The following is an 18,847-nucleotide window of genomic DNA, read 5'->3' as shown; positions in this document are numbered from 1 at the left end:
GTTCCTAAGGGTGACCGTGGAGGGCATGAGACAGAGGGTGGCCGAGGGGCTCAGGCTGAGACCTTCCAAGTTTAACCTGGACCGTGGGCAGAGGTTGTAGCTGGGCCTGCAGGGCAGCACATCCACACCGCAGAGGCCCAGGCCCAGGCCCTCAGGAAGGAACGGGCTGGTGAGCACAGTTTTACTGAAGACTGGGGGGCTCAGGACGTTGGTGCCAGAGTGCGGGTCCTCAATCCCCGTCACCGCTGTGGCAGGCAATGAGTCTGCAGAAGTGGGCTTTGGGCCCGACCAGAGCAGAATCCGTAGCGGGTGTAGAGCTGGGAAGGGGAGGCTCTTGCAAGCGAGAGAACAGAGTAAGGGGTGGATTTGGACAGGGAGAGTCGCCAAGGGATTGAGTGAAAGCGGCTTGAAGGGGTGGTTTGGGACAGCAAGAAGGCTTCTGAGGCAGGGCTGTTGGGGTGAAGGGGAGGATGCTGGAGAGGTCAAGACCAGATAGGGGGTGTCTCCGCGTGGCCCAAAGCCTCGGCCAGAACTGAGTTGTGCCTGAAGTCACCCCGGGGGTCATGGAGGGCCTGTGGGGCCGGGGGAGGGGGGCAGAGGCCAGGCCCGGGCCCTGCCTCAGAGAACACCTCCTGACACCACAGGCCCCGAAGAGAGCAGAGTCCTGGGGCTCCGGTAGCTGCGTGCCCTTGACCTAAGCCATGTCCTCAAGCTGTGGTGGACTCAGCTTCTCCGCTGGCCTGTCTTCTTCCATGGCGTCCTCCTCCTCTGGCTCCTCGGTATTCCGGGCCAGGCTGTCGGGCCCAGACACAGTCCCCAGCACTTTGGTGCTGTGCTCCTGAGCTCTGGCTCGGAGCGCCGCAATGCTGTTCTCCCTCAGTTCCTCCTGGGACATGGCCGCTGGAGGGTCGGGGCCCCGCTCCTCCGGCTCCATCTTGTCGAGTTTGGGCAGGGCCTGGCGCTCCACCTCGGGCTTCCTCCCCGACTCCGCTGCGGCCTCCAGCGACTTTTTGTGCATCCCTAAAAAGAATTGTTGGTATTCGGGTTTAGAAAAGCGCCTGGGAAAGCCATCTTGAACTGAAAACGGCAAAGATAGAGAGAGGCCAGAATTAAGGACGAGCAGAAAGCCTTACTTCACACACCACAGTCACGCGAGTCCCAGGGGCCGGGGCTGGGGCAGCGGGAGGGAGGCCAGGGGATGGGGCTACAGACCAGCAGCCGGGCACCAGGCCTGCAGAGGGCTTCTTCAAGTCAGGTTCCCCGGCACCTGAGCACTGGGCAGCCTATTCTGTCCCTTCCTAAGCATAGCACTTGCCCCCCCCCCCCATCTCTCCCTCCCAGGATTCCAGATCTTAGAACCCCACGATAGGCTGGTGCTGCTTACCAGACATAGGCCTTGAGGGCAGGTGGGGGAAGATGGCAGGAGAGATTTAAGGGGGAAGAAGTCCTTTGGGAAAAACCAGAATGGTGGCCACAGGGACCTAGGGGTCCCCTGAACCCTCAAGAGGGGCGGTTTCACTCACCACAAGCCCACCTTTGGCCAAGGGGGAAGGAAGGTACAGACCCTGGGGCGACAGCCACACCCTTATCAGAAGACAAAAGAACCCAAGTTCCGGGGCCTGGCAGGGATGAGAGTCCTAGCCACCCAACAAGGGGGCACAAGGGATAGACACCGAGCCCTGGGCCCAACCTGCCCTCTGAGCCTCCTAAGGATGACGAGGAGGCCTGTTTTGGAGTGCCTGTGTCCTGCTAGGCTGTTGTGGCCAGGTCTCCCTGCTCCTAGGTTCTGTCCCCTCCTCCAGGGAGCCCGCTCTCCTCATCACAGGGGCAGGGCCCCAAGGAGGGTGCGGGCTCTTACCCAGCAGCCACGGGGCACAGGAGTCCATGATGCCATCCTTGGCAGACTTGAGGATAGACTCTGGCAGGGGGATGGAGTGCCGCACCATGGCCCCATAGAGCCCGTACTCCGCCATGACGCTGCTCCGGCCCCAGCACTTCTCCCGTTTCCTCCACTTGGCTCTGCGGTTCTGGAACCAGACCTGCAAGTGAGGATGAACAGGTCAGGGGCGTGTTCTGAGAGACGCTGAGGCCAGTCCCTTACCTCAGTGTGCCCACTGGGAAGGTCCCCACCCCTTTGCTGGCAGCTGCATCCCCTTGTGACTGCTGGTCTCTCCAGCAGGGTGTCCTTACTTAAGCTCACCCGCCCCATGGTGCCCCTGGGGTTCCTCCAGGCTCCGAGTGCCCAGAATGAGGACACCCAGTCCTGTAAGAATACGATGGGTGAATTTGTTTTTAATGTTTTTTTTTATTTTTGAGAGCGGAATAGAGAGTGCGAGCAGGGGAGGGGCAGAGAGCGATGGGGAGAGAGGATCCGAAGTAGTCTCTGCAATGACAGCAGAGAGCCCTAGGGGGGGCTAGAACTCCTGAGAACCAGGTGATCACGTCCTGAACTGAGGTCAGACACTCAACCCAATGAGCCACTCGGGTGCCCCTCTTTTTCTTTTTTCTTTAAAAAAATTCTTTAACGTTTATTCATTTTTGAGAGACAGAGAGAGACACATTGTGAGTGGGGGAGGGGCAGAGAGAGAGGGAGACACAGAATTGGAAGCAGGCTCCAGGCTCTGAGCTGTCAGCACAGAGCCTGACCTGGGGCTCGAACTCACGAACTGTGAGATCATGACCTGAGCCGAAGTCGGGACGCTCAACGGACTGAGCCACTCAGGCGCCCCTTTTTCTTTTTTAAATCGAAGCAGTTCTAAGGTGATGGAATAGAGGCCTCATGACAGGGTCTTGCAGGTGGACAGTCCCCAGCATGGTCCTCAGTTCGCCTCTGAGAAGCCCCACCTGGATAGCTCTCTTGCAAGTGTGCATGCCTCCAGCATATAAACAGAATCTCTTTGTGACTCGCAGAGGGACAAATGCCTTCCAAGGGCTGGACTAACCGCACCTCTTGTTCAGGGCTCCCTCTCCACCACAACTCCAGGGGCCAGAGCTGTCTGGGAAGCGAGCGAGTGTGGACCCAGGCAGCAAAGGGCATTGCACCTAGGGATCAGGAAGCCAGGGGACACACTCCCAGGAGGCCTGAGTCAGCCCCCTTTCTCTGCCCTGTCCTGGCTAAGCCCTCCTCTGCCCTGTATCCTCCATTCACCCTCTCCCCCACAGTTTTGGATCTAACCCTGAATGACATTTAGGGAAGCTGGGCATCCATCCCTCAGGTTAGAAGACAAAATTCTCCTGGTGTGCAGAGAAAGTGGGGTGCAGACCTAGGAAGGTGCAGTGGGGGGCACCCTAGAGATTGTTTCTCTGGCCCCAAAGCTGACTGGTACAGGGCATGGGGTACCCTCGGGGTGTCCATAGCACTCCAAGCCGGTGCTTGGGGGAAGGGAGATTCCTTGGTCTCCCAAAGCAGCTTTTCTGAGATTTCCGGCAGCTGCCAGGAGTCAGCGCCAGGGACAGCTGCACTGTCCCTCAAGCAGGTGAGAGGCCCCTGGAGAAACCAGTGGGCGCTGTTAGGATCCCAGGCCCGGCCAACGGCCCCCTCTTGGCCCCCTCACAGCCCCTCCGGGCCCTCACCCCCGGGATGGCGAGACGGCCGAGACGCCCCGGGAAGTGGGGGGCTGAGGGGGGAGGACAGAGGCGGGTTCCGGGAAAATCTATTAGTTTCCTCTGCGATTTCCATTCCCTCGCCTGCGCCGGGTCCCCCGCCCTTCCCTCCGGGCCCCTCCCCCTCCCCCGGAGGCGGAGGTTTCAGCTTTTGATGAAAAATTGCTCCAGCTCTATTCAGGAGGCGGCAAAAGAAGAGTCACCCCCAGGGGCAGCCCTGGGCTGATTGAAAAATAAGTTAATTTCTGTTTGAATCGATGGGCCTCAGGCACTGAAATATCACGGGAAATTAAAGCGGCTGCTCTCTCGGGAGCCGCGGCATTGACCCGCACTAATTAATGCTGGGGAGGCAGCGCGAGCCGCGCCGCGAGCCGCTCCCACTCCCTGGGGGACCCCAAACACTTCTCATTTAACTAATTAGACGGGGAAAATTGGGTGTTAATTTGTTTAGGATTTTTTCCCCTCTTCCTCCCGGCAGCTCCCACCCCAGCCCCCACCCCGCGCGGGGGCGCGGGAAATGAATGCGGGGCTCGCCGGCAGATGGCTGCCCGGGTCACTCTGCAATCTTCTCCGACTTGATTGCTTGATTAGGTCGTTAGCACATTAAAAAAAAAAATTGCTTGCCGTCTGGCGCTGGCGTGATGAGTGGGACGCGCGGCAGCGCCTGGGTAATTTATCTTTTTATACGGCAAAGAATTTGATTTCAATCTGCAGATATATGGGGCGCCTTTGACACCTGTTTAACATCGCGCCGCTGACAGTTTAACCCTTTGCTGCCTCGGCCGCCGGGAGGCCCCGGGCGGGGTTCGGATCCGCACGCCCCCGCCGTTCCCGCCGCCGCCGCTATGTGGCGCAGTGAGAGCCCCGACGGCCCCAGTAGCCGCGAGTCTACGGCTGCGCGCGGCCGGCCGCCTCCAGCAGAGGGCGCCCCGGCAGCCCCGCCTCGCCTCCTGACAACCTCCCCAAAGCCCGGTGGTCACAGACACCCTCTGCGGGGCTGCGGAAAGACCGCACGCTCCACGCACACCTTTAAATAGACCCAAATGTGTGTGACTCTGTTTTGAAACATCTCCATTTGTAAACAACCAGGAACCCATAAAAATGGGAGAGAAGAGGCCCAAGACGCCCTGGGCCTCGCCACCCGCAATTAGAAAACTGTCTCTCGTTCCACCCTGGGTGGAGCCGCCTGCGGCGAGCTGCACTTTTGCCACCACCGGGTTTGGCACCTGCCGTTCCTGCTCGGGCCCTCCTGGAGAGCTGCGGAGCCAATGTGCGGGACCTTTCCCCTGGTCTGGACCCAGGACCGCCAGGAGGGCCCCTGCCAAGGAAAGGGTTTATGCAATTTGAAAGCCACTAGATGGCTGCGCTTCGTGTGCTACAGAGCGGAGATCAGCAATGCAAGCCCAGGCTACCTCGCCCATCGTCCTGGCCTGACTCTAAGCTGTTTAGATCCCTCCCCAGCGCCACCTGTCTGTCCTGCAGGCGCTCTGCCCGACTATCTGCCAACCCCAGTGCCTGCGATTTGTGAGACCTCTGTCTTGTCCTGTCTTCCTTCCCAATAGCCCTCGGTGGCCCTCTATAAGTACCCACTTGTCTCAAGCTGCCTTGTTCCATGGAGGATAAATCTAAAAGGACTAATTCACATAAAAATGTAAGTGACTTCTGGTTTCATCCACCTCTCAGAGAAGGCAGAAGGATGAAGCCGTTGGCGATGGAGCGAGGCACCGAGTCTGACCACAGAGAGTTGGGAAAGGCTTTCTTTATGAATCTAAGTCAGACATTTACTTCCTGGTCAGGAGCTAACCTTCTTGCTTGAATATAGTGCATTATAAAACAACAAGACCACAACCTCTTAACTGGAACCCATGCAGCCAGACTCCACCATGTTTTGGATTTTAGAAAGAAAATGTGATGTAAATACCACCATTACATGGCATTCTGCAGCAGCACACCCATAATCAAACTCACTAGTTTGGATTTCTGCAGCAAAGCATATACATATTCATACTAAAAGGGATAAATAGGGGCCTCTGAGTGGCTCAGTCGGTTAAGAGTCTGACTTCAGCTCAGGTCATGATCTCATGGTTCGTGAGTTCGAGCCCCGCATTGGGCTTTGCGCTGACAGCTCAGAGCCTGGAGCCTGCCTGCCTGCCTGCCTGCCTTGGATTCTGTGTCTCCTCTCTCTGCCCCTCCCCTGCTCAGGCTCTGTCTCTCTCTCTCAAAAATAAATAAAACATTTAAAAAAATAAAACAAAACAGATAAATAAAAACATAGGGAATAATAAAGAGCATAAAGTTGGGTCTGGTTTTTGCCATTAGTGAGTTTTGGATGACATACGTAGGAAAGAACCCTGTTTTCAGCATGGTTTGGCATTATGGATTCTGGAGAAGGGATTGTGGAGTATGCAAAGGCAGAAACACCCCACCCGCCCCAGTGTGGATGCCTGGGAAGATGCAGCGCTCTGACTTCCTCTGGATTCCATGAGCACTGGTGCTTGGGGTGGGGGGTGGGGGGCAGGGAGCTGGCGGGGGGCAGGGCTCTCACATGGAAACAGCATTTTTATAGGAACACTAAAGAAGGGGGTACAGACTTGGGATTCAGATTATCTCTGGGGCCTATAAACAGAACCATTTTCCTGGGTCTCCTAATTTGGGCAAATGAATAACCGGTCTGCAGATCAGACTTTGCCCACAGACATCCCCAGGGGAGTTGGTGCCAGCTGGTCGTTCAAACCAGGAGTCATCCGGACCCTCGGTTATGGGCTCCTGGAATGCCTGGCTCTCTGCAAAGACCAGATGCTGCTCCAATTTATGGAGGAAACCTGGACAGCCAAAACAATTTCTTTTTAGGACAGTTGGCAGGGACGCAGTGGCGGTGGTGCCTCGGAGGGAAGTGGACAAGGAATGAGCATTAACCCTAACCACTCTTCATATTTGCCTTTCTCTTCCCTTCCTGGAAGCAACCAGCATGTGTACAGAACTTTGAAGTGTACGAGAAGCACTGAAGGCAGACAGTCCTGAACTGGAATTCTCAGCTGTGACCACGACTGCTGTGCGACTTGGGGCAAGTTCCTTGCCTTCTCTCAGTCTCCATCTCTTCAAATATAAAACAATACCTATTTTTCAGGGTTGTTTGAGGATTAATGACAGAAGTGAAAGTTTCTAACATCCATGCTCATCACACAGAAGGGAGGTGTTCAGGAAGTGCTACTTGTTATTTCAATGGAGGCACAGAATAGCAGCAGGAGTCTGCCCAGAGGGAACGTTAATCAACAGCATTACCTGCCCCTCTGGCCTCCTCTGCATGCCCTTTAGCAAGGCTGGACTGACAATAATAACTCCAGGAGAGGGGCAGAGAGACAGATCCAACCTTCAAACCATGCTATTTTAATACAGACAGCCTCTGGTTTCCCCTTAGACATCCAGAGGGCCCAACGGATTTCCCTGCCGCTCTCAGCACATGTGTAAGGTATTGCAGGCCCTTGAGGCTCAAATGCAAGAGAACACCCATGCAGGTGCCCAACGCTCCCTGCAAATTGGCCGTGATCAGAAGCTAGGAAGCCTAGGTTGGAGATCCTTGCTCTGCCTCCAACGGTCTTGGTGATCTTGGGTGCATTTCTTAGCCTTTCGAGCTTTGAGTGCCTCATCTGTCCTGTAATACCACCCTCTTGAAGGTTTGTTATAAACATGAAATGTAACAGTGCATGGGAAATGCCTGGCACGTAATAATAATTAAAGAACCCTGGCCTGATGCTGGATGAATTCTGTGGATAAATGTGCAGCAAGACGAGGTTCCACTTTCCAGAAAATGCTCAGTGGAAAACTTTTTACCTAAAGCCAGGTCCTTCCTGGCCCCGCTCCCACCTCTGAGGTTCCTTCTAAGCATTTAGATCTTTTTCCCTACTTGGTTTCTTGGTTCTGGCAAGCGCCGAATACTCCTTCAGTCGCTCGCTCCTTCAGTTTCCTGGCTGCCCACTTTCTAGAAGAGACTGCCCCTCTCATGCGACGGTCAGGTCTGGAACTCTTCAGCAGAACCTGTGTAAAGGTCACGGTCCTCACCTGCCTGACACTGCAGGGCTCTGAGTGCCTGAGCAGGGACCCAAAGTGACGCCCATAGTCGCCGGATTTGGCACTCCAGGCAAGAACTTCCGGCTTGGGAAAGGATCTGGGTTTCCTGGTGCATTTCCCCTCAGAGGTGGTGCCCCAGCAGCGCTCAGAACGCCTAGTAGGATGCCTCTGGCTGTCAACAGCTAGTCTGGCAGGTGCCTCCACAACTGGCAGAGAGGGTCCCAAGAGTGTGTGCCTCCATTGATAGACTGGACCTGGGGAGGGGTACTTGCCAAACAGGTGCTCTTCTGCCATAGGGCGTACTCGGAGCAGACCAGGCAAGGCTGTCAGTCATTCCTCTCGCTGTGCGTGTGGCCAGCGTGAGCAGCTGTGGTTGTGCCCATGGCTTCTTTCCTGTCCTGGAAGCTCCCATCTTTGCATTCCCACCGGACAACATGCCCAGGGCTCCTTCCCTCAAAGGTCTCCCAGGAGACCCTCTGTGGTTTTCCCAGGACTGTCCCCCCTAAAGGAGACATCTTGTACAATGGACGCTCTTTGCACATTCTGGGCACTTGCCTCCCCAGGCCCCGCCCTCCAACCTTGTCTTCCTACTGTCAGGCCTGGCTCTGTCGGCCATGTGGCAGTTCCCATCACATTCACCCAGCTTCTTTCCTCTCTCCTCCGGCTGGAAGGTGATTAATTTGGGCTCGCTGCTGCAGTGATTTAATGACTTAACACTCCACATGCGCTCAGCATTCCTGACACCATATTTCAGCGTCTCCCTTCCTGTCCCAGCTTCAAGCTCAGAGAAGCTGGGCCTTGCTGCAGCCTCTGACGTCCAGTAGGGGGCGGCTTTGCCCACATTTCCCAGTAGCCCAGGCAGCATCCTTCCGTGCACACCTGACAGGTCATCTTGTCCCGCATCCCGTCCTGTCACCCCAAACTCTACTTCCCTCCACTCATATGAACCCACTTGAAACGCAGAAACTCCTTTCCTGAGCCTCTGTCCCAGCGTTTTTACTTTGGCTGCCCACAATCACCTGGAGAGCTTTAAAAACATACAGATGCCCAGGTTTGGGCTTGGGAGCTGGGCTTGGGAGCCCAGCATGGGTGTCTTCCAAAGCTGCCCTGGGATGCTAATAAATGTTCCAGGCTGAGACACCCTGCAGCCTTCTGTCAAGGTACATCTTCTATCTTCTGGAGTAAAATTCCTTAAAACTTTGTTCCCTATCCTTGGGCAGGGATCCCTTTAAAAGAGGCAGAATGGGGGACACCTGGGTGGTTCAGTCGGTTAAGCATCCGACTCTAGATTTCAGCTCAGGTCATGATCTCACGGTTCGTGAGTTCCAGCCCCTCATCAGGCTCTGCACTTTCAGTGCTTGGGATTCTTTCTCTCCTTCTCTCTCTGCCCTCCCCCGGTTGCTCTCTCTGTCTCTCAAAATAAATAAAACTAAAAAAAAAAAAAAAAAGTCAGAATGGAACAGCACTAGTCAGAGAATCCAAACCATGAATTTATATACAAGAATGTGCCCATTCAAAAAAAATTTTTTTATGAGTGTGTTTTTGAGGGTTTTTTTCTTTAAGAATAATGTCTGGTACTCAAACAAATTTTGGTTATTTTTTTGAGAGAGACAGCGTGAGTGGGGAGGGAGTAGAGAGAGAGGGAGAGAGAAAATCCCCAGCAGGCTCCACACTGCCTGCGCAGAGCCCAGCGCGGAGCTTAAACTCATGAAACCGCAAGATCATGACCTGAGCTGAAATCAAGAGTCAGACCGTTAACTGACTGAGCCACCCAGGTGCCCAATATTGGTTATTTCTATAAAGGTTTTTTTTATAAAAATTTTTTTTTAACATTTATTTATTTTTGAGACAGAGAGAGACAGAGCATGAACGGGGGAGGGTCAGAGAGAGAGGGAGACACAGAATCTGAAACAGGCTCCAGGCTCTGAGCAGTCAGCACAGAGCCCGATGCGGGGCTCGAACTCAAGGACCATGAGATCAGGACCTGAGCTGAAGTCGGACGCTTAACCGACTGAGCCACCCAGGCGCCCCTCTATAAAGGTTTGATATAGGTCCCCACCTGACCTCAAACCATCTCTGTTCCCTCAGCTTCAAGTCAAAGCACAGGCTTCAAGCTCAAGAGGAGGTGGTGAACTTCCGGGCTTTAGACGCAGACCCGGGTTCGAACCCTGTGCCCCCCCACTTGCTAGCTGTGTGGCCTTGGGCAAGTTGCTGTGCTTCCGTTTCCTCAGTTGTCACCAGGATTTAATGAGATCAGCGCTGAAATGGAGTGAGCACTGGGCATTTGCCCGGGCATCACGCGGAATTCATTATGCACGGCGCATAGCATCTGCACAACAGGCAGGTGTCACCATCATCCCCATTTTACAGGAACCAGAGGCTCTGCAAGGTGAAGTAACTTGTCCGGTCACTCAGCTGGGAATGGTGAAGCCAGGATGTGTTTGGCTCCGAAACAGTGCCCCTAATCACCCTACCTACTCCCTTGCCCTGTGCACGTCATGTCTTCAGAACACCTGCACATGGAGACTGCTCTGTAAATGACAGCTGTGACTGTCACTGACACATGCTAAGGCTTTCTCCCCCAGCGCCACCTGGGGCAAGGACATTTAACAGCTCACAAACACCTCCTGGAGGCAGCATTTAGCCAAAGAACCCTGTGGTGCTCAAAGACTGAGAGATTCTTGTCTCCATTCTCCCATTTCTACAGTCCTCACAGTCCCAAGGGCAATCAATTTACTCCACACCCTAGTTCCTCCTTGCTGGTTCCTGCAGCTTCAGACGCCACGGATAGATGCCCCCCCCCCCCACCGCCCCCAGGCAACTTAGAGAAGGGGGGGGGAGGGGGGGCATCTGTGGCAACCGCAGTAACAGCTGAGGAAGAGCCTTCCCCCAAATCCCTCACACACTCCCACCCACCATCACCACCGTCACCGCCACGGCCAAACAGATTTTAGGACGACCCACCGCAAGAGACAGTTGTTCCTTCCTACTGGTCAGTGGTGCAAAAGTGAGGCCTGACAACAGGGGAATTTTTCAGCCGTCCACCCCAGCCGCTCGTAATAGCCAACTTTGTGCTAAGGAAGGGCCAGGTATGGGTTACCACTGCACATTGATTGGATTGGGCCTTGGCTTACACACACGCGCACACGCACACACACGCGCACACGCACACACACGTGCACACATACGATTCAGAATCAACACCCAGGCTTACCCCACTGGACCCAGTTGGGTGGGGGATGACGGATCCAGGCCACCATGGATAATGTACCAAACAGATAATCTGCTTATGAGTAATTGAGCTCATTGTTAGTGCCAACGTCTAAAGCTACTGGCTGAAATTCCATATCACTTTCCAGGGGAGAAGAAGACTCTTCTGGAAAAGTAGCTCATGTCTCATTTCCAATTCTCGGGTTGTCCAATGAGAGAACACAAAACAACCCACAACTTATCTGGTTCCTTCTCCCCCCAGCACACATCCCACCTGGAGACCCAGGGTTCTTGACTGGGAGGGGTTTCAGGAAGTCAGGACACCCCCTATCAACAACTTTTCCCAGCCTTAGCAGTGAACTGTTCTGGACCATTCCACTGACGGGAGCAGCTTTCATTTAAGGATGTGATCCAGTTGAGGCAAATCCAAATCTGGAAATGTTTCTCCTCCTACCACACTCACTTCTTCTGCCTCATGGAGGCCCTGCCTAGAAAACCATCCGACTTCATCTCCTCCCAGAGAAACCATTAAGCAGCCACACCCCTGCCCAGCTAGTGATGTTCTGGCCTTGGGAAGGTCTTCCTGCTGATGAAGGGAAGCCCTGCACCCACCACAGCTGAGAACACTCCTGTCCAGACCCATGGCCGGTTATGCCGCAAAACTCTCTAGGAGAGGCGTACCTGGCTGGCTTAGTCAGTGGAACATGTGATTCTTGATCCCAGGGCTGTAAGTTCAAGCCCCATGTTGGGTGTGGAGATTACTTAAAAATAAAATCTTAAAAAAACAAAACAATGAGCCACACTTACAGGCACAAGTCCCCAGCCACAGGGCAGGGCCAGCTGTTCACGTGTGAGAGGAAGAAGAAGCTTCTGGTGGATGGGTGGATGGACGTGGTGGGGAGTAGACAGAAAGGGAGGGGGCAACCTTTTCTTCATGGGTCAGGGGAGTGGAAGAAAGGGAAACAGAATGGGGTCAGGGCTAGAAGCCACTCTCCCCCTCTCCCCACCCCTGGCCTTGGAGCAGACATTTAGCTGTCCTAAGAGATATTGACCACAACAAAGACCCCACTGAGAGCCCATGACCCACCCAGCACTCCTTTTCCCACCACAGGGCCCTTCACGGTCTGCCTGACATACGCCTCAGGAACCCTAGGGTCTGGAACAGCAGGCCAGGCTACGTCATCTAAGTCTCTTGTCCCCAACAGTGCCCACGTCACATGATGGGTGTTCAGCAAATACCTGTCAGCTTAAATGAACTGTCATTCATAAGGACCCATAGCAGGGGGGTGGGAGATGGGGTCACAGGTGTCCGGGAGCCTGGGGCAGTCAATGCCTCCGAGGGTGGGGAAAGAGAGAGAGAGGGACTTGGGGCTCTGTTACCTGTATCCTGTCTTCTGGCAGCTCCGTTTTCATGGCCAGCATCTCCCGGGCATAGACATCTGGGTAGTGGGCTTCATTGAATGCCTTCTCCAGCTCCTCTAGCTGGTAGGAAGTAAAGATTGTCCTAAGGGGAGTAAAATCACACACTCAGGATCCAGCAACTGAAAGACACTGTTCCAGAGAGGATAGAATGGACCTCCTCTATGCCACCTGGACAGACCCCAAATACAGGCTGGCTCAGCACAATCCGACATAAACTCCTTCACACACACACTCACGCTCACATATATTTACACACACTCATAGCTTAACACTCTAGACTCGTCTTCATTCAACACTGAAGATCCACCTTGCCCTTCTTGGGAGGACATTATTTCATAATGTCGGTGACATTTCATAGTGGGAGTCTTTCTAGAAGCGATTTGGGGGAAAGGGTGTTCAGAAATTTTAGAAAACTGTAGAAAGCCCTTCTTCTTCCTTCTAAGCACAGAGTGAGGGACTCACCAGATAACTTAAAGCCTCTGGCCCCCTGGGACCTGCTTCCCAGTTTCCTCTCACAGACAGCAAGTAGTATAATAGTCGATCCTTTTTTATTTAGTCGTTGACCTTTTAATGACACCCAAGTTCAAAGACCCACCAGAAAGTCAAATGCAACTGCAACCCCAGTGTTTGTACAGCTGGGAACTGAATCTCCCACCTCCTCACGTACCCCAACACCTCGCCCTCCTTACCAGCCCTTCCCCTGCCAGCATCCAAATTTACTAGCTCCTTAGAGCTGCCTGCAGACCCCCTCCACTTCGGGGCGGTCCATTCTGGTCACTCTCACTCTGAGAGAGCCTCCTACACAGCCCCCACTCCCCACAGAGCAGATTCCATTGACCTGTTTGGGTCCTAATCTGTTTTAAAAATCTGGTACAAGCTACAGCCTTTCTTTCTCCCTGGGCCAATGTGCAAATGAATACGGTCCAACACAAAATTTTACCTCCAATATCAGGGGCTTCATGGAGCCCATCTTTTTTCCATGAACTATACACATCCACTTATAGGCACAAATTCTTCTCTTTTCAGACCTTATAGTCCAGATTCCGCAAACCCATTTGTAAAAATGGTACATTCCACGCTTGAGCCTCTGGGATCTGACCCTGGGACCAGCACGGGGTGGGGGTGGGGGGGCGGTTGGTTAGAATCCTTCACTGACGGCCCTCACTTTCACCCTTACCCAACACAAGGGAAAAGTATAGGTGTAAGCCCCAGTGGGTCCTTGTGCTGGTGTGTCGGCTTTAATATCTTGGGGGATGATGCAAGGGATGTGTGAGGAAGAAAGATTCTGCCCTTTATAGAAAATGACTGGCTTGATTCTAAATCGTTTCTCCTATTCTCCTGGGAGGGGGGAATGGAATGTTTATGTATACAGAAAGTGAATTCTTCAGAATTTTGAAGATCTGCTGGTTTCTATTTTGCTCTTGTCACTTACTAAAGGGCCCCTGGAAGAGATCGTCCAAATAAACAATCAAAATATGCAAGCCGTTTTCAAAACTAGGGAAACAAAGTCACACAGGTATTGTGGCTTGGCCAAAGCCAAAGAAGAGACGTTTAGAGATTTAGAGATTTAGAACCATTCAAGTGCCAGCCTCTGCATGGGAGAGCTCTCATTGAAAAATAAAACAAAATAAAACCTCAAATCCCCCAAACTTTCCCTTAGTCCTGCCTCAGAGCGAATCCCTGTGTTGACACGTGCCCTCCAGGGAGCCTCCTGTATCCCCAAAGTGGGATTCAAACCCTGCTCCTGGCTTTGCGCAGAACCCCAGCCCCTTTTGGTGCCCACTGCATCCTGTCTGCAGAGCTGAGCTTTCCCAGTACAGAGAAGTGCAAAATCTGAGAGACTCCCAAGGCTTCTGCTCCATCCCTCCTCCCTTCTCTAAGCCCAGCACATTTCAGAGAGAAAAAGAGATGCCCATCTCTCATCACCAGACTCTAGGGTCTCTTACCTGAAATCCTCAAGTGAGAGAAGTTCAGGAAAAAATATTTTTTACCAATTAAAAGCTGCACTGGCAATCAGTCGCCGTTCTAATAATATCTCTAATAATCTGCTCCTTTCGTGCACCAGACATAACCTGAAACCCAGGGCAGGTGGTGAGTTATACTGTTGCACTGAGAAGCCTCCAAAGCTCCCAACCATCTCCTCGGAGAGGAGAGTGTCAGAGGAGGACAGTCAGGAGCGTTAAGCATAGACTTTGGGCTATGGGTCAGCAAGCTCCAGGTGCCACACAAGGACACGTCCTGGAACAGAAACACTGTTCCGGCATGCAGGGGATGCTTTTACTAGAACTCTCCTTGCTATGTGAACCCTGCTTCTCATTCCATACCAGCACAGAAGCAGTTCAGCCCGGACTCTGAACTGTCCTCCCTCCATGGTCCCCGCGTCTGTCCCTGCTCGGGGAGGCTGACAGGATTGCCCACCCTGGGACCAGCACGAGATGGGCGCATTAAAAAATGTTCTAATGAATATGTGTTGGATGAATGAATGTCCAAAGTGACCCAGGATCAATGCTTCCGTTTAAAACAAAACAAAGCTAAACAAAACAAAACCACCGCTGGGGTTACTGAGAAACCAAGTCAAAGTTCACCTTCATTCCAGCCTGAACCTATTGGGGTCTTAGAGGCCAGGAAAAGCCATTTTACAAGGTGGAAGCCAATAGAGGGGTTTTCAGGGGCTAAGGAAGAGGAAAATGCAAAAAAAGTACCCAGAGAAAGGGTGCCAAGAGGCTGAGAACGAATTGGGGAGAAGAGGATGGGGTGGAATGCAGCAGGGAGAACTCGCAGGGGAGAAATGTCGGGAGAGTCAGCAGGAACCCTCTGGAGATCCCACCTAGACTGGTGCGCAGAGAGAGATTTGGGGTAACACACCAGAGGGTGAGCACAGGGAAGGAGTCTGGAGGCAGCGCTTGCAGCCAGTCGGGCAGATTTCTGGTTCTTGCTTCTCTATTTCCTTAAAAACCTCCCCATAAATTCCTACAAGGACCGGGTAGCTGTGGAGTGGATGTGGACAGGAACGAGAGTCTGGGGTGGGGGCGGAGAGGGTTTACTTTTCAGGAATTACCTTTCAGCACCTATTACATTTCAAAAATGTGCCAGTAATGCCAGTTTGAAGGCATATCTTTTAAAATTCTCCCTTTAGCCTGTGGCCTAATGCAGCCCACTCCACTCCAGCTGGGGCTGGCGGGGTCAGCCAGTCCACACACCTTCCCTCCCCATTTTACAGACGAGGAAACCGAGGCTGGGGGACGGGAAGAGACTCTCTCAGGATCACAAGAGAGCAGAAGCCTAACGAAAAATTCCCATCAGTGCAGGTATCACGCTCAAGATTTGGGGAACGGTGGGAGCAGAAGACTGGGGGGGGGGGGGGTGGTGTGTGGCAGAGAGGACAGGGGCCGCGGGAGAGGAATGCGGTCCCGGGGGCCGAGGGCAGAGGGACCGGCGTGCGCGGGAGGTACGCGCGGCTTTCCGAAGGTGCTGGTGCAGGGATCGAATCTGGGGGCCGCCTGCCCCTCTCTGGCTCGGGTTTGGCCTTTCCTTTCTCCCGAAGGAAAAAGCCCGCCCCGTGCCGCCTCCCCGGAGGCCACACACCATCCTCGCCCCGTGTGGCTGGACGCCAGGGTCCCGGGCGAATGTCCCCAAACAACGTTCAGTCTCCCCGCCCCGGCACAGCCTCAGGTTTCAACTCACGAGCCGGCGAAAATAGGGTCGGAGCGACCCGACCCCCACAGAGGACACGGCAGGGAGTGGGTGGGCAGAAGAGGTAGCAGAAGGCGCCGCAGGGGCCTTACCTGTGTCTCCGCTTCTTCCGTTTCTTGGTCTGGTTTAAAGCCGATTTGGACATTTTTCGGTCGCTGGAGGAAACATCTTCAGAATCTGAAAAGCGGGCGGAGGCACATGCGGCAGGATGGGGGGAGAGCTCGCCGGCGCCCGGGGACTTGAGGCGCCCGAAGCCCGCGAGGGCCCCACCCCGGGCCGCCTGCGGAAGCGCCGGGGGCCTGCTCTGCCCGCCTCGGAAGCCCTCCGAGAGGGCGACCCCATCCCTAAGACCCGGCTGGCTGTACCCGCGCCGGCGCCCCAATCCTCAGATTTTGAACAGATTTCGTTGCAAGAGAGGCAAAGGCCCCAACGCGCCTGGGGCAGGGACGGCGGTGGAGCGAGGCAGCCTCAGGGAGTCGCGGGGCCCGCGGGCGGTGATCCCGGCGCTGCGCCCTGCCCCGCGCCTGCAGCCCCGGCGCCCCGGGCCTTAAAGTTGGCCCCGAGGAGCGGAGCCGAGGCGCCGGGAGCTGGGCGCCGGGAAGGGCTGGGGTCTCCCCGGGCACAGCCCCTTTTTTCCGTGCCTGCAGAATGCGCCCCCGCTCGAGACTGGAGAGACTGCGACGCGCCACTTTTCGTTGCCCCTCCAAATAAAAATAAATAAATAAATAAATAAAAAGATAAACGAAAAATCGGGGGAACTGCCGAGAGAGAGCACGAGCCGGAGCCCGAGCGGGTGGGGACGCAAGGCCGGGAAAGCAGTCCAGGGAGGGCGCGGTGGGGTCATCCCGGGGGCCCCCTGAGCCGGCAGGCGCCGGCATCGGATATATTGTGGCGTTTGGGAGCAACTGAACGGCGGCCGCTTCGGCCGCAGCAGAGGCCAGGTTGTCCGAGCGCGTGGGGTGAAAAATAAACCCCAGGTGACCAACGTGGGCGTTGTGGAACGGAGAAAAAAGAGGAAGGAACAACAACTTTGGGTACCAGGGCTGGGGCCGAAGCGGGCACCCGCTTCCCCGGGCCTCCAGCACACGGAACAGAGCGAGGGTCCTCCGGGAGGCCGGGGCCGCAGTGGAGCAGCGGAGCTGGGGGCCCGCAGCCCGCCCCACGGGCTCCGACACGCCAAGCCCGGTTTCCGGTGGGGCCCCAACCTGGCGCTGGGGCAGAGCGGGGCCAGACGAGGGGACGAGAGAACAGCGCGGAGGCCGGAAACGCCGGGGCCGAAACCAGGCGGCCAGCGGGAGCATCCTCCGGGCCCCTGCCCCGGGCGCGCCAGCCCCAGGCCGGAGCTGCGACCCCTCGGCCAGGCGCGAACTTTTGCGCCCGGGGGAGGCCTTGCGGTGACAGCGAAAGCCGACGGCGCGGAGCTCCGGCTCTTGCCCCCAGTCAGGCAGCCTGGCAGCCTCGCCCTCACCTACCCGAGCTGGCCGTCTGGCTGGTGTCCAGCGGCCCCGACGCTCTGCCCAGCGGCTGCAAGTGGACGCTCTGCGGGTCGGACAGCACTTCCAGGAAGGTGGGCTGCGCGTAGAAGCCGGGGAGCCCCCCGGGCCCCAGCAGCCCCATGCCGCCCACTCCTGCGGGACTGAGCACGGAGCGCGCCGCCAGCAAGTGCCCGGGGGCCAGGCCGTCGAGGGCAGCCCGCGGGTGGGAGCTGGGGGGCTCCTTGTTCAAGCCCAGGATCTCCTGAATGCCGAACCCCGTGCACCTGGCCGGGGCGACCCCCGAGGAACTCTTGGCCACAGTCTCGGATTTGGGCTTGCTCAGCGCTTCCCCCGCTTTCCCCGTCATCTCCCGGTTCTTTGGAGGGGCTGAGGCCGCAGGTCTTTCGCTCCCCCCACCCCCCCGCCGGGCTCCCCGCTTCGCGAAGTTGGTCCCAGGTGCCCCCTCCGGTGTCTAATGCTCTGGAGCCCCAAGGAGATTCCCCTTTTATCCAACCAGGCGGCAGCCCAAGTGGGGTCAGAGCTGAGCAGCCAATCACCGGGGCCAGGAGCATTAGGAATTCCAAAAAGCTGGCAGCTCCCGCCGCAGGCAGTACCGAGGGGCCAGGGCGCTGGGGGCCGGGCACCGGGTGGACTCGGCAGGACGCCCATGGGCAGGGACCCCAGGGGCTGAAACGAGTCAACAAGGTTCAGGGCTGTTCCAGGAGGCTGGGTGGCTTGGGATTCTGGGCAGAGCCTGGCTGGGCCAGGTCCCTGGGGTGGGGTGGGAGGATGGGCTGAGGGCCGGCGCTAGAGGCTGGGAGTCCTCCTCCCTCCTTTGTGTCCAGTGCAGGTTGATAGGGTCAGAGAAGCCCAAATATGGGATCCTTGTGTAAAAGGCAGAACAAGGAAGAGGGGTAAGTGGGCTGGGCAGGGTGTGTGGTGGCATGGGAGAAAAGAGGGGGCCAGGGTATGAAGAGGGAGATGTGTGGGTGGGAAGGGCTCCACATTTGCCTTACGGCACAGGATAAAGTGCCTGGTTCAGAAGAGCTACTCAGTAAACATTGGCCCAATGAATAAATGGATGCTAAAGGGGTCCGGAGTAAGAGTCTCTGGTGGGAAAGAACAGTGGTGATTTCATTTGGAGAACAACCATGGCCATCTGAACATCTTCCTAGAGTAAGCATGAAGTGTGCCCAGCTTCCATGGAAGGACTTCATTTATTCTTCCATCCATTCATTCAACTAATACGGACTGAGCACCTTACCAGCTCTGAGCTAGGAGCCAGGGGTTCTGCAGTAATTCAGACAGACAACACAAGGGATCGGCTATCCCTTAGAGTTCACTGAGCACACAGAACGAAGAGGATGGGATTGTTG

General features: G+C 55.4%; 1 protein-coding gene across 1 annotated transcript; it reads right to left on the bottom strand.

Moving 5' to 3' along the window:
• Positions 1–315: 315 nt before the first annotated feature.
• On the bottom strand, positions 316–17,838 carry VSX2 (visual system homeobox 2). The gene is made up of 5 exons (XM_042940663.1): positions 17,469–17,838; positions 16,089–16,173; positions 12,262–12,385; positions 1,859–2,039; positions 316–1,020 (listed from the first exon to the last, which is right to left on the bottom strand). Exons 1-5 carry the CDS (start codon positions 17,836–17,838, stop codon positions 695–697), a joined length of 1,086 nt encoding a protein of 361 aa, XP_042796597.1. The 3' UTR covers positions 316–694.
• Between the last annotated feature and the right edge of the window lie 1,009 nt (positions 17,839–18,847).

Source organism: Panthera leo, chromosome B3 (genome assembly GCF_018350215.1).
Source record: "Panthera leo isolate Ple1 chromosome B3, P.leo_Ple1_pat1.1, whole genome shotgun sequence".
NCBI classification, from domain to species: Eukaryota; Metazoa; Chordata; class Mammalia; order Carnivora; family Felidae; genus Panthera; species Panthera leo.
The sequence above is the reverse complement of the archived record's forward strand: the minus strand, read 5'-3'. Positions and strand labels throughout refer to the sequence as shown.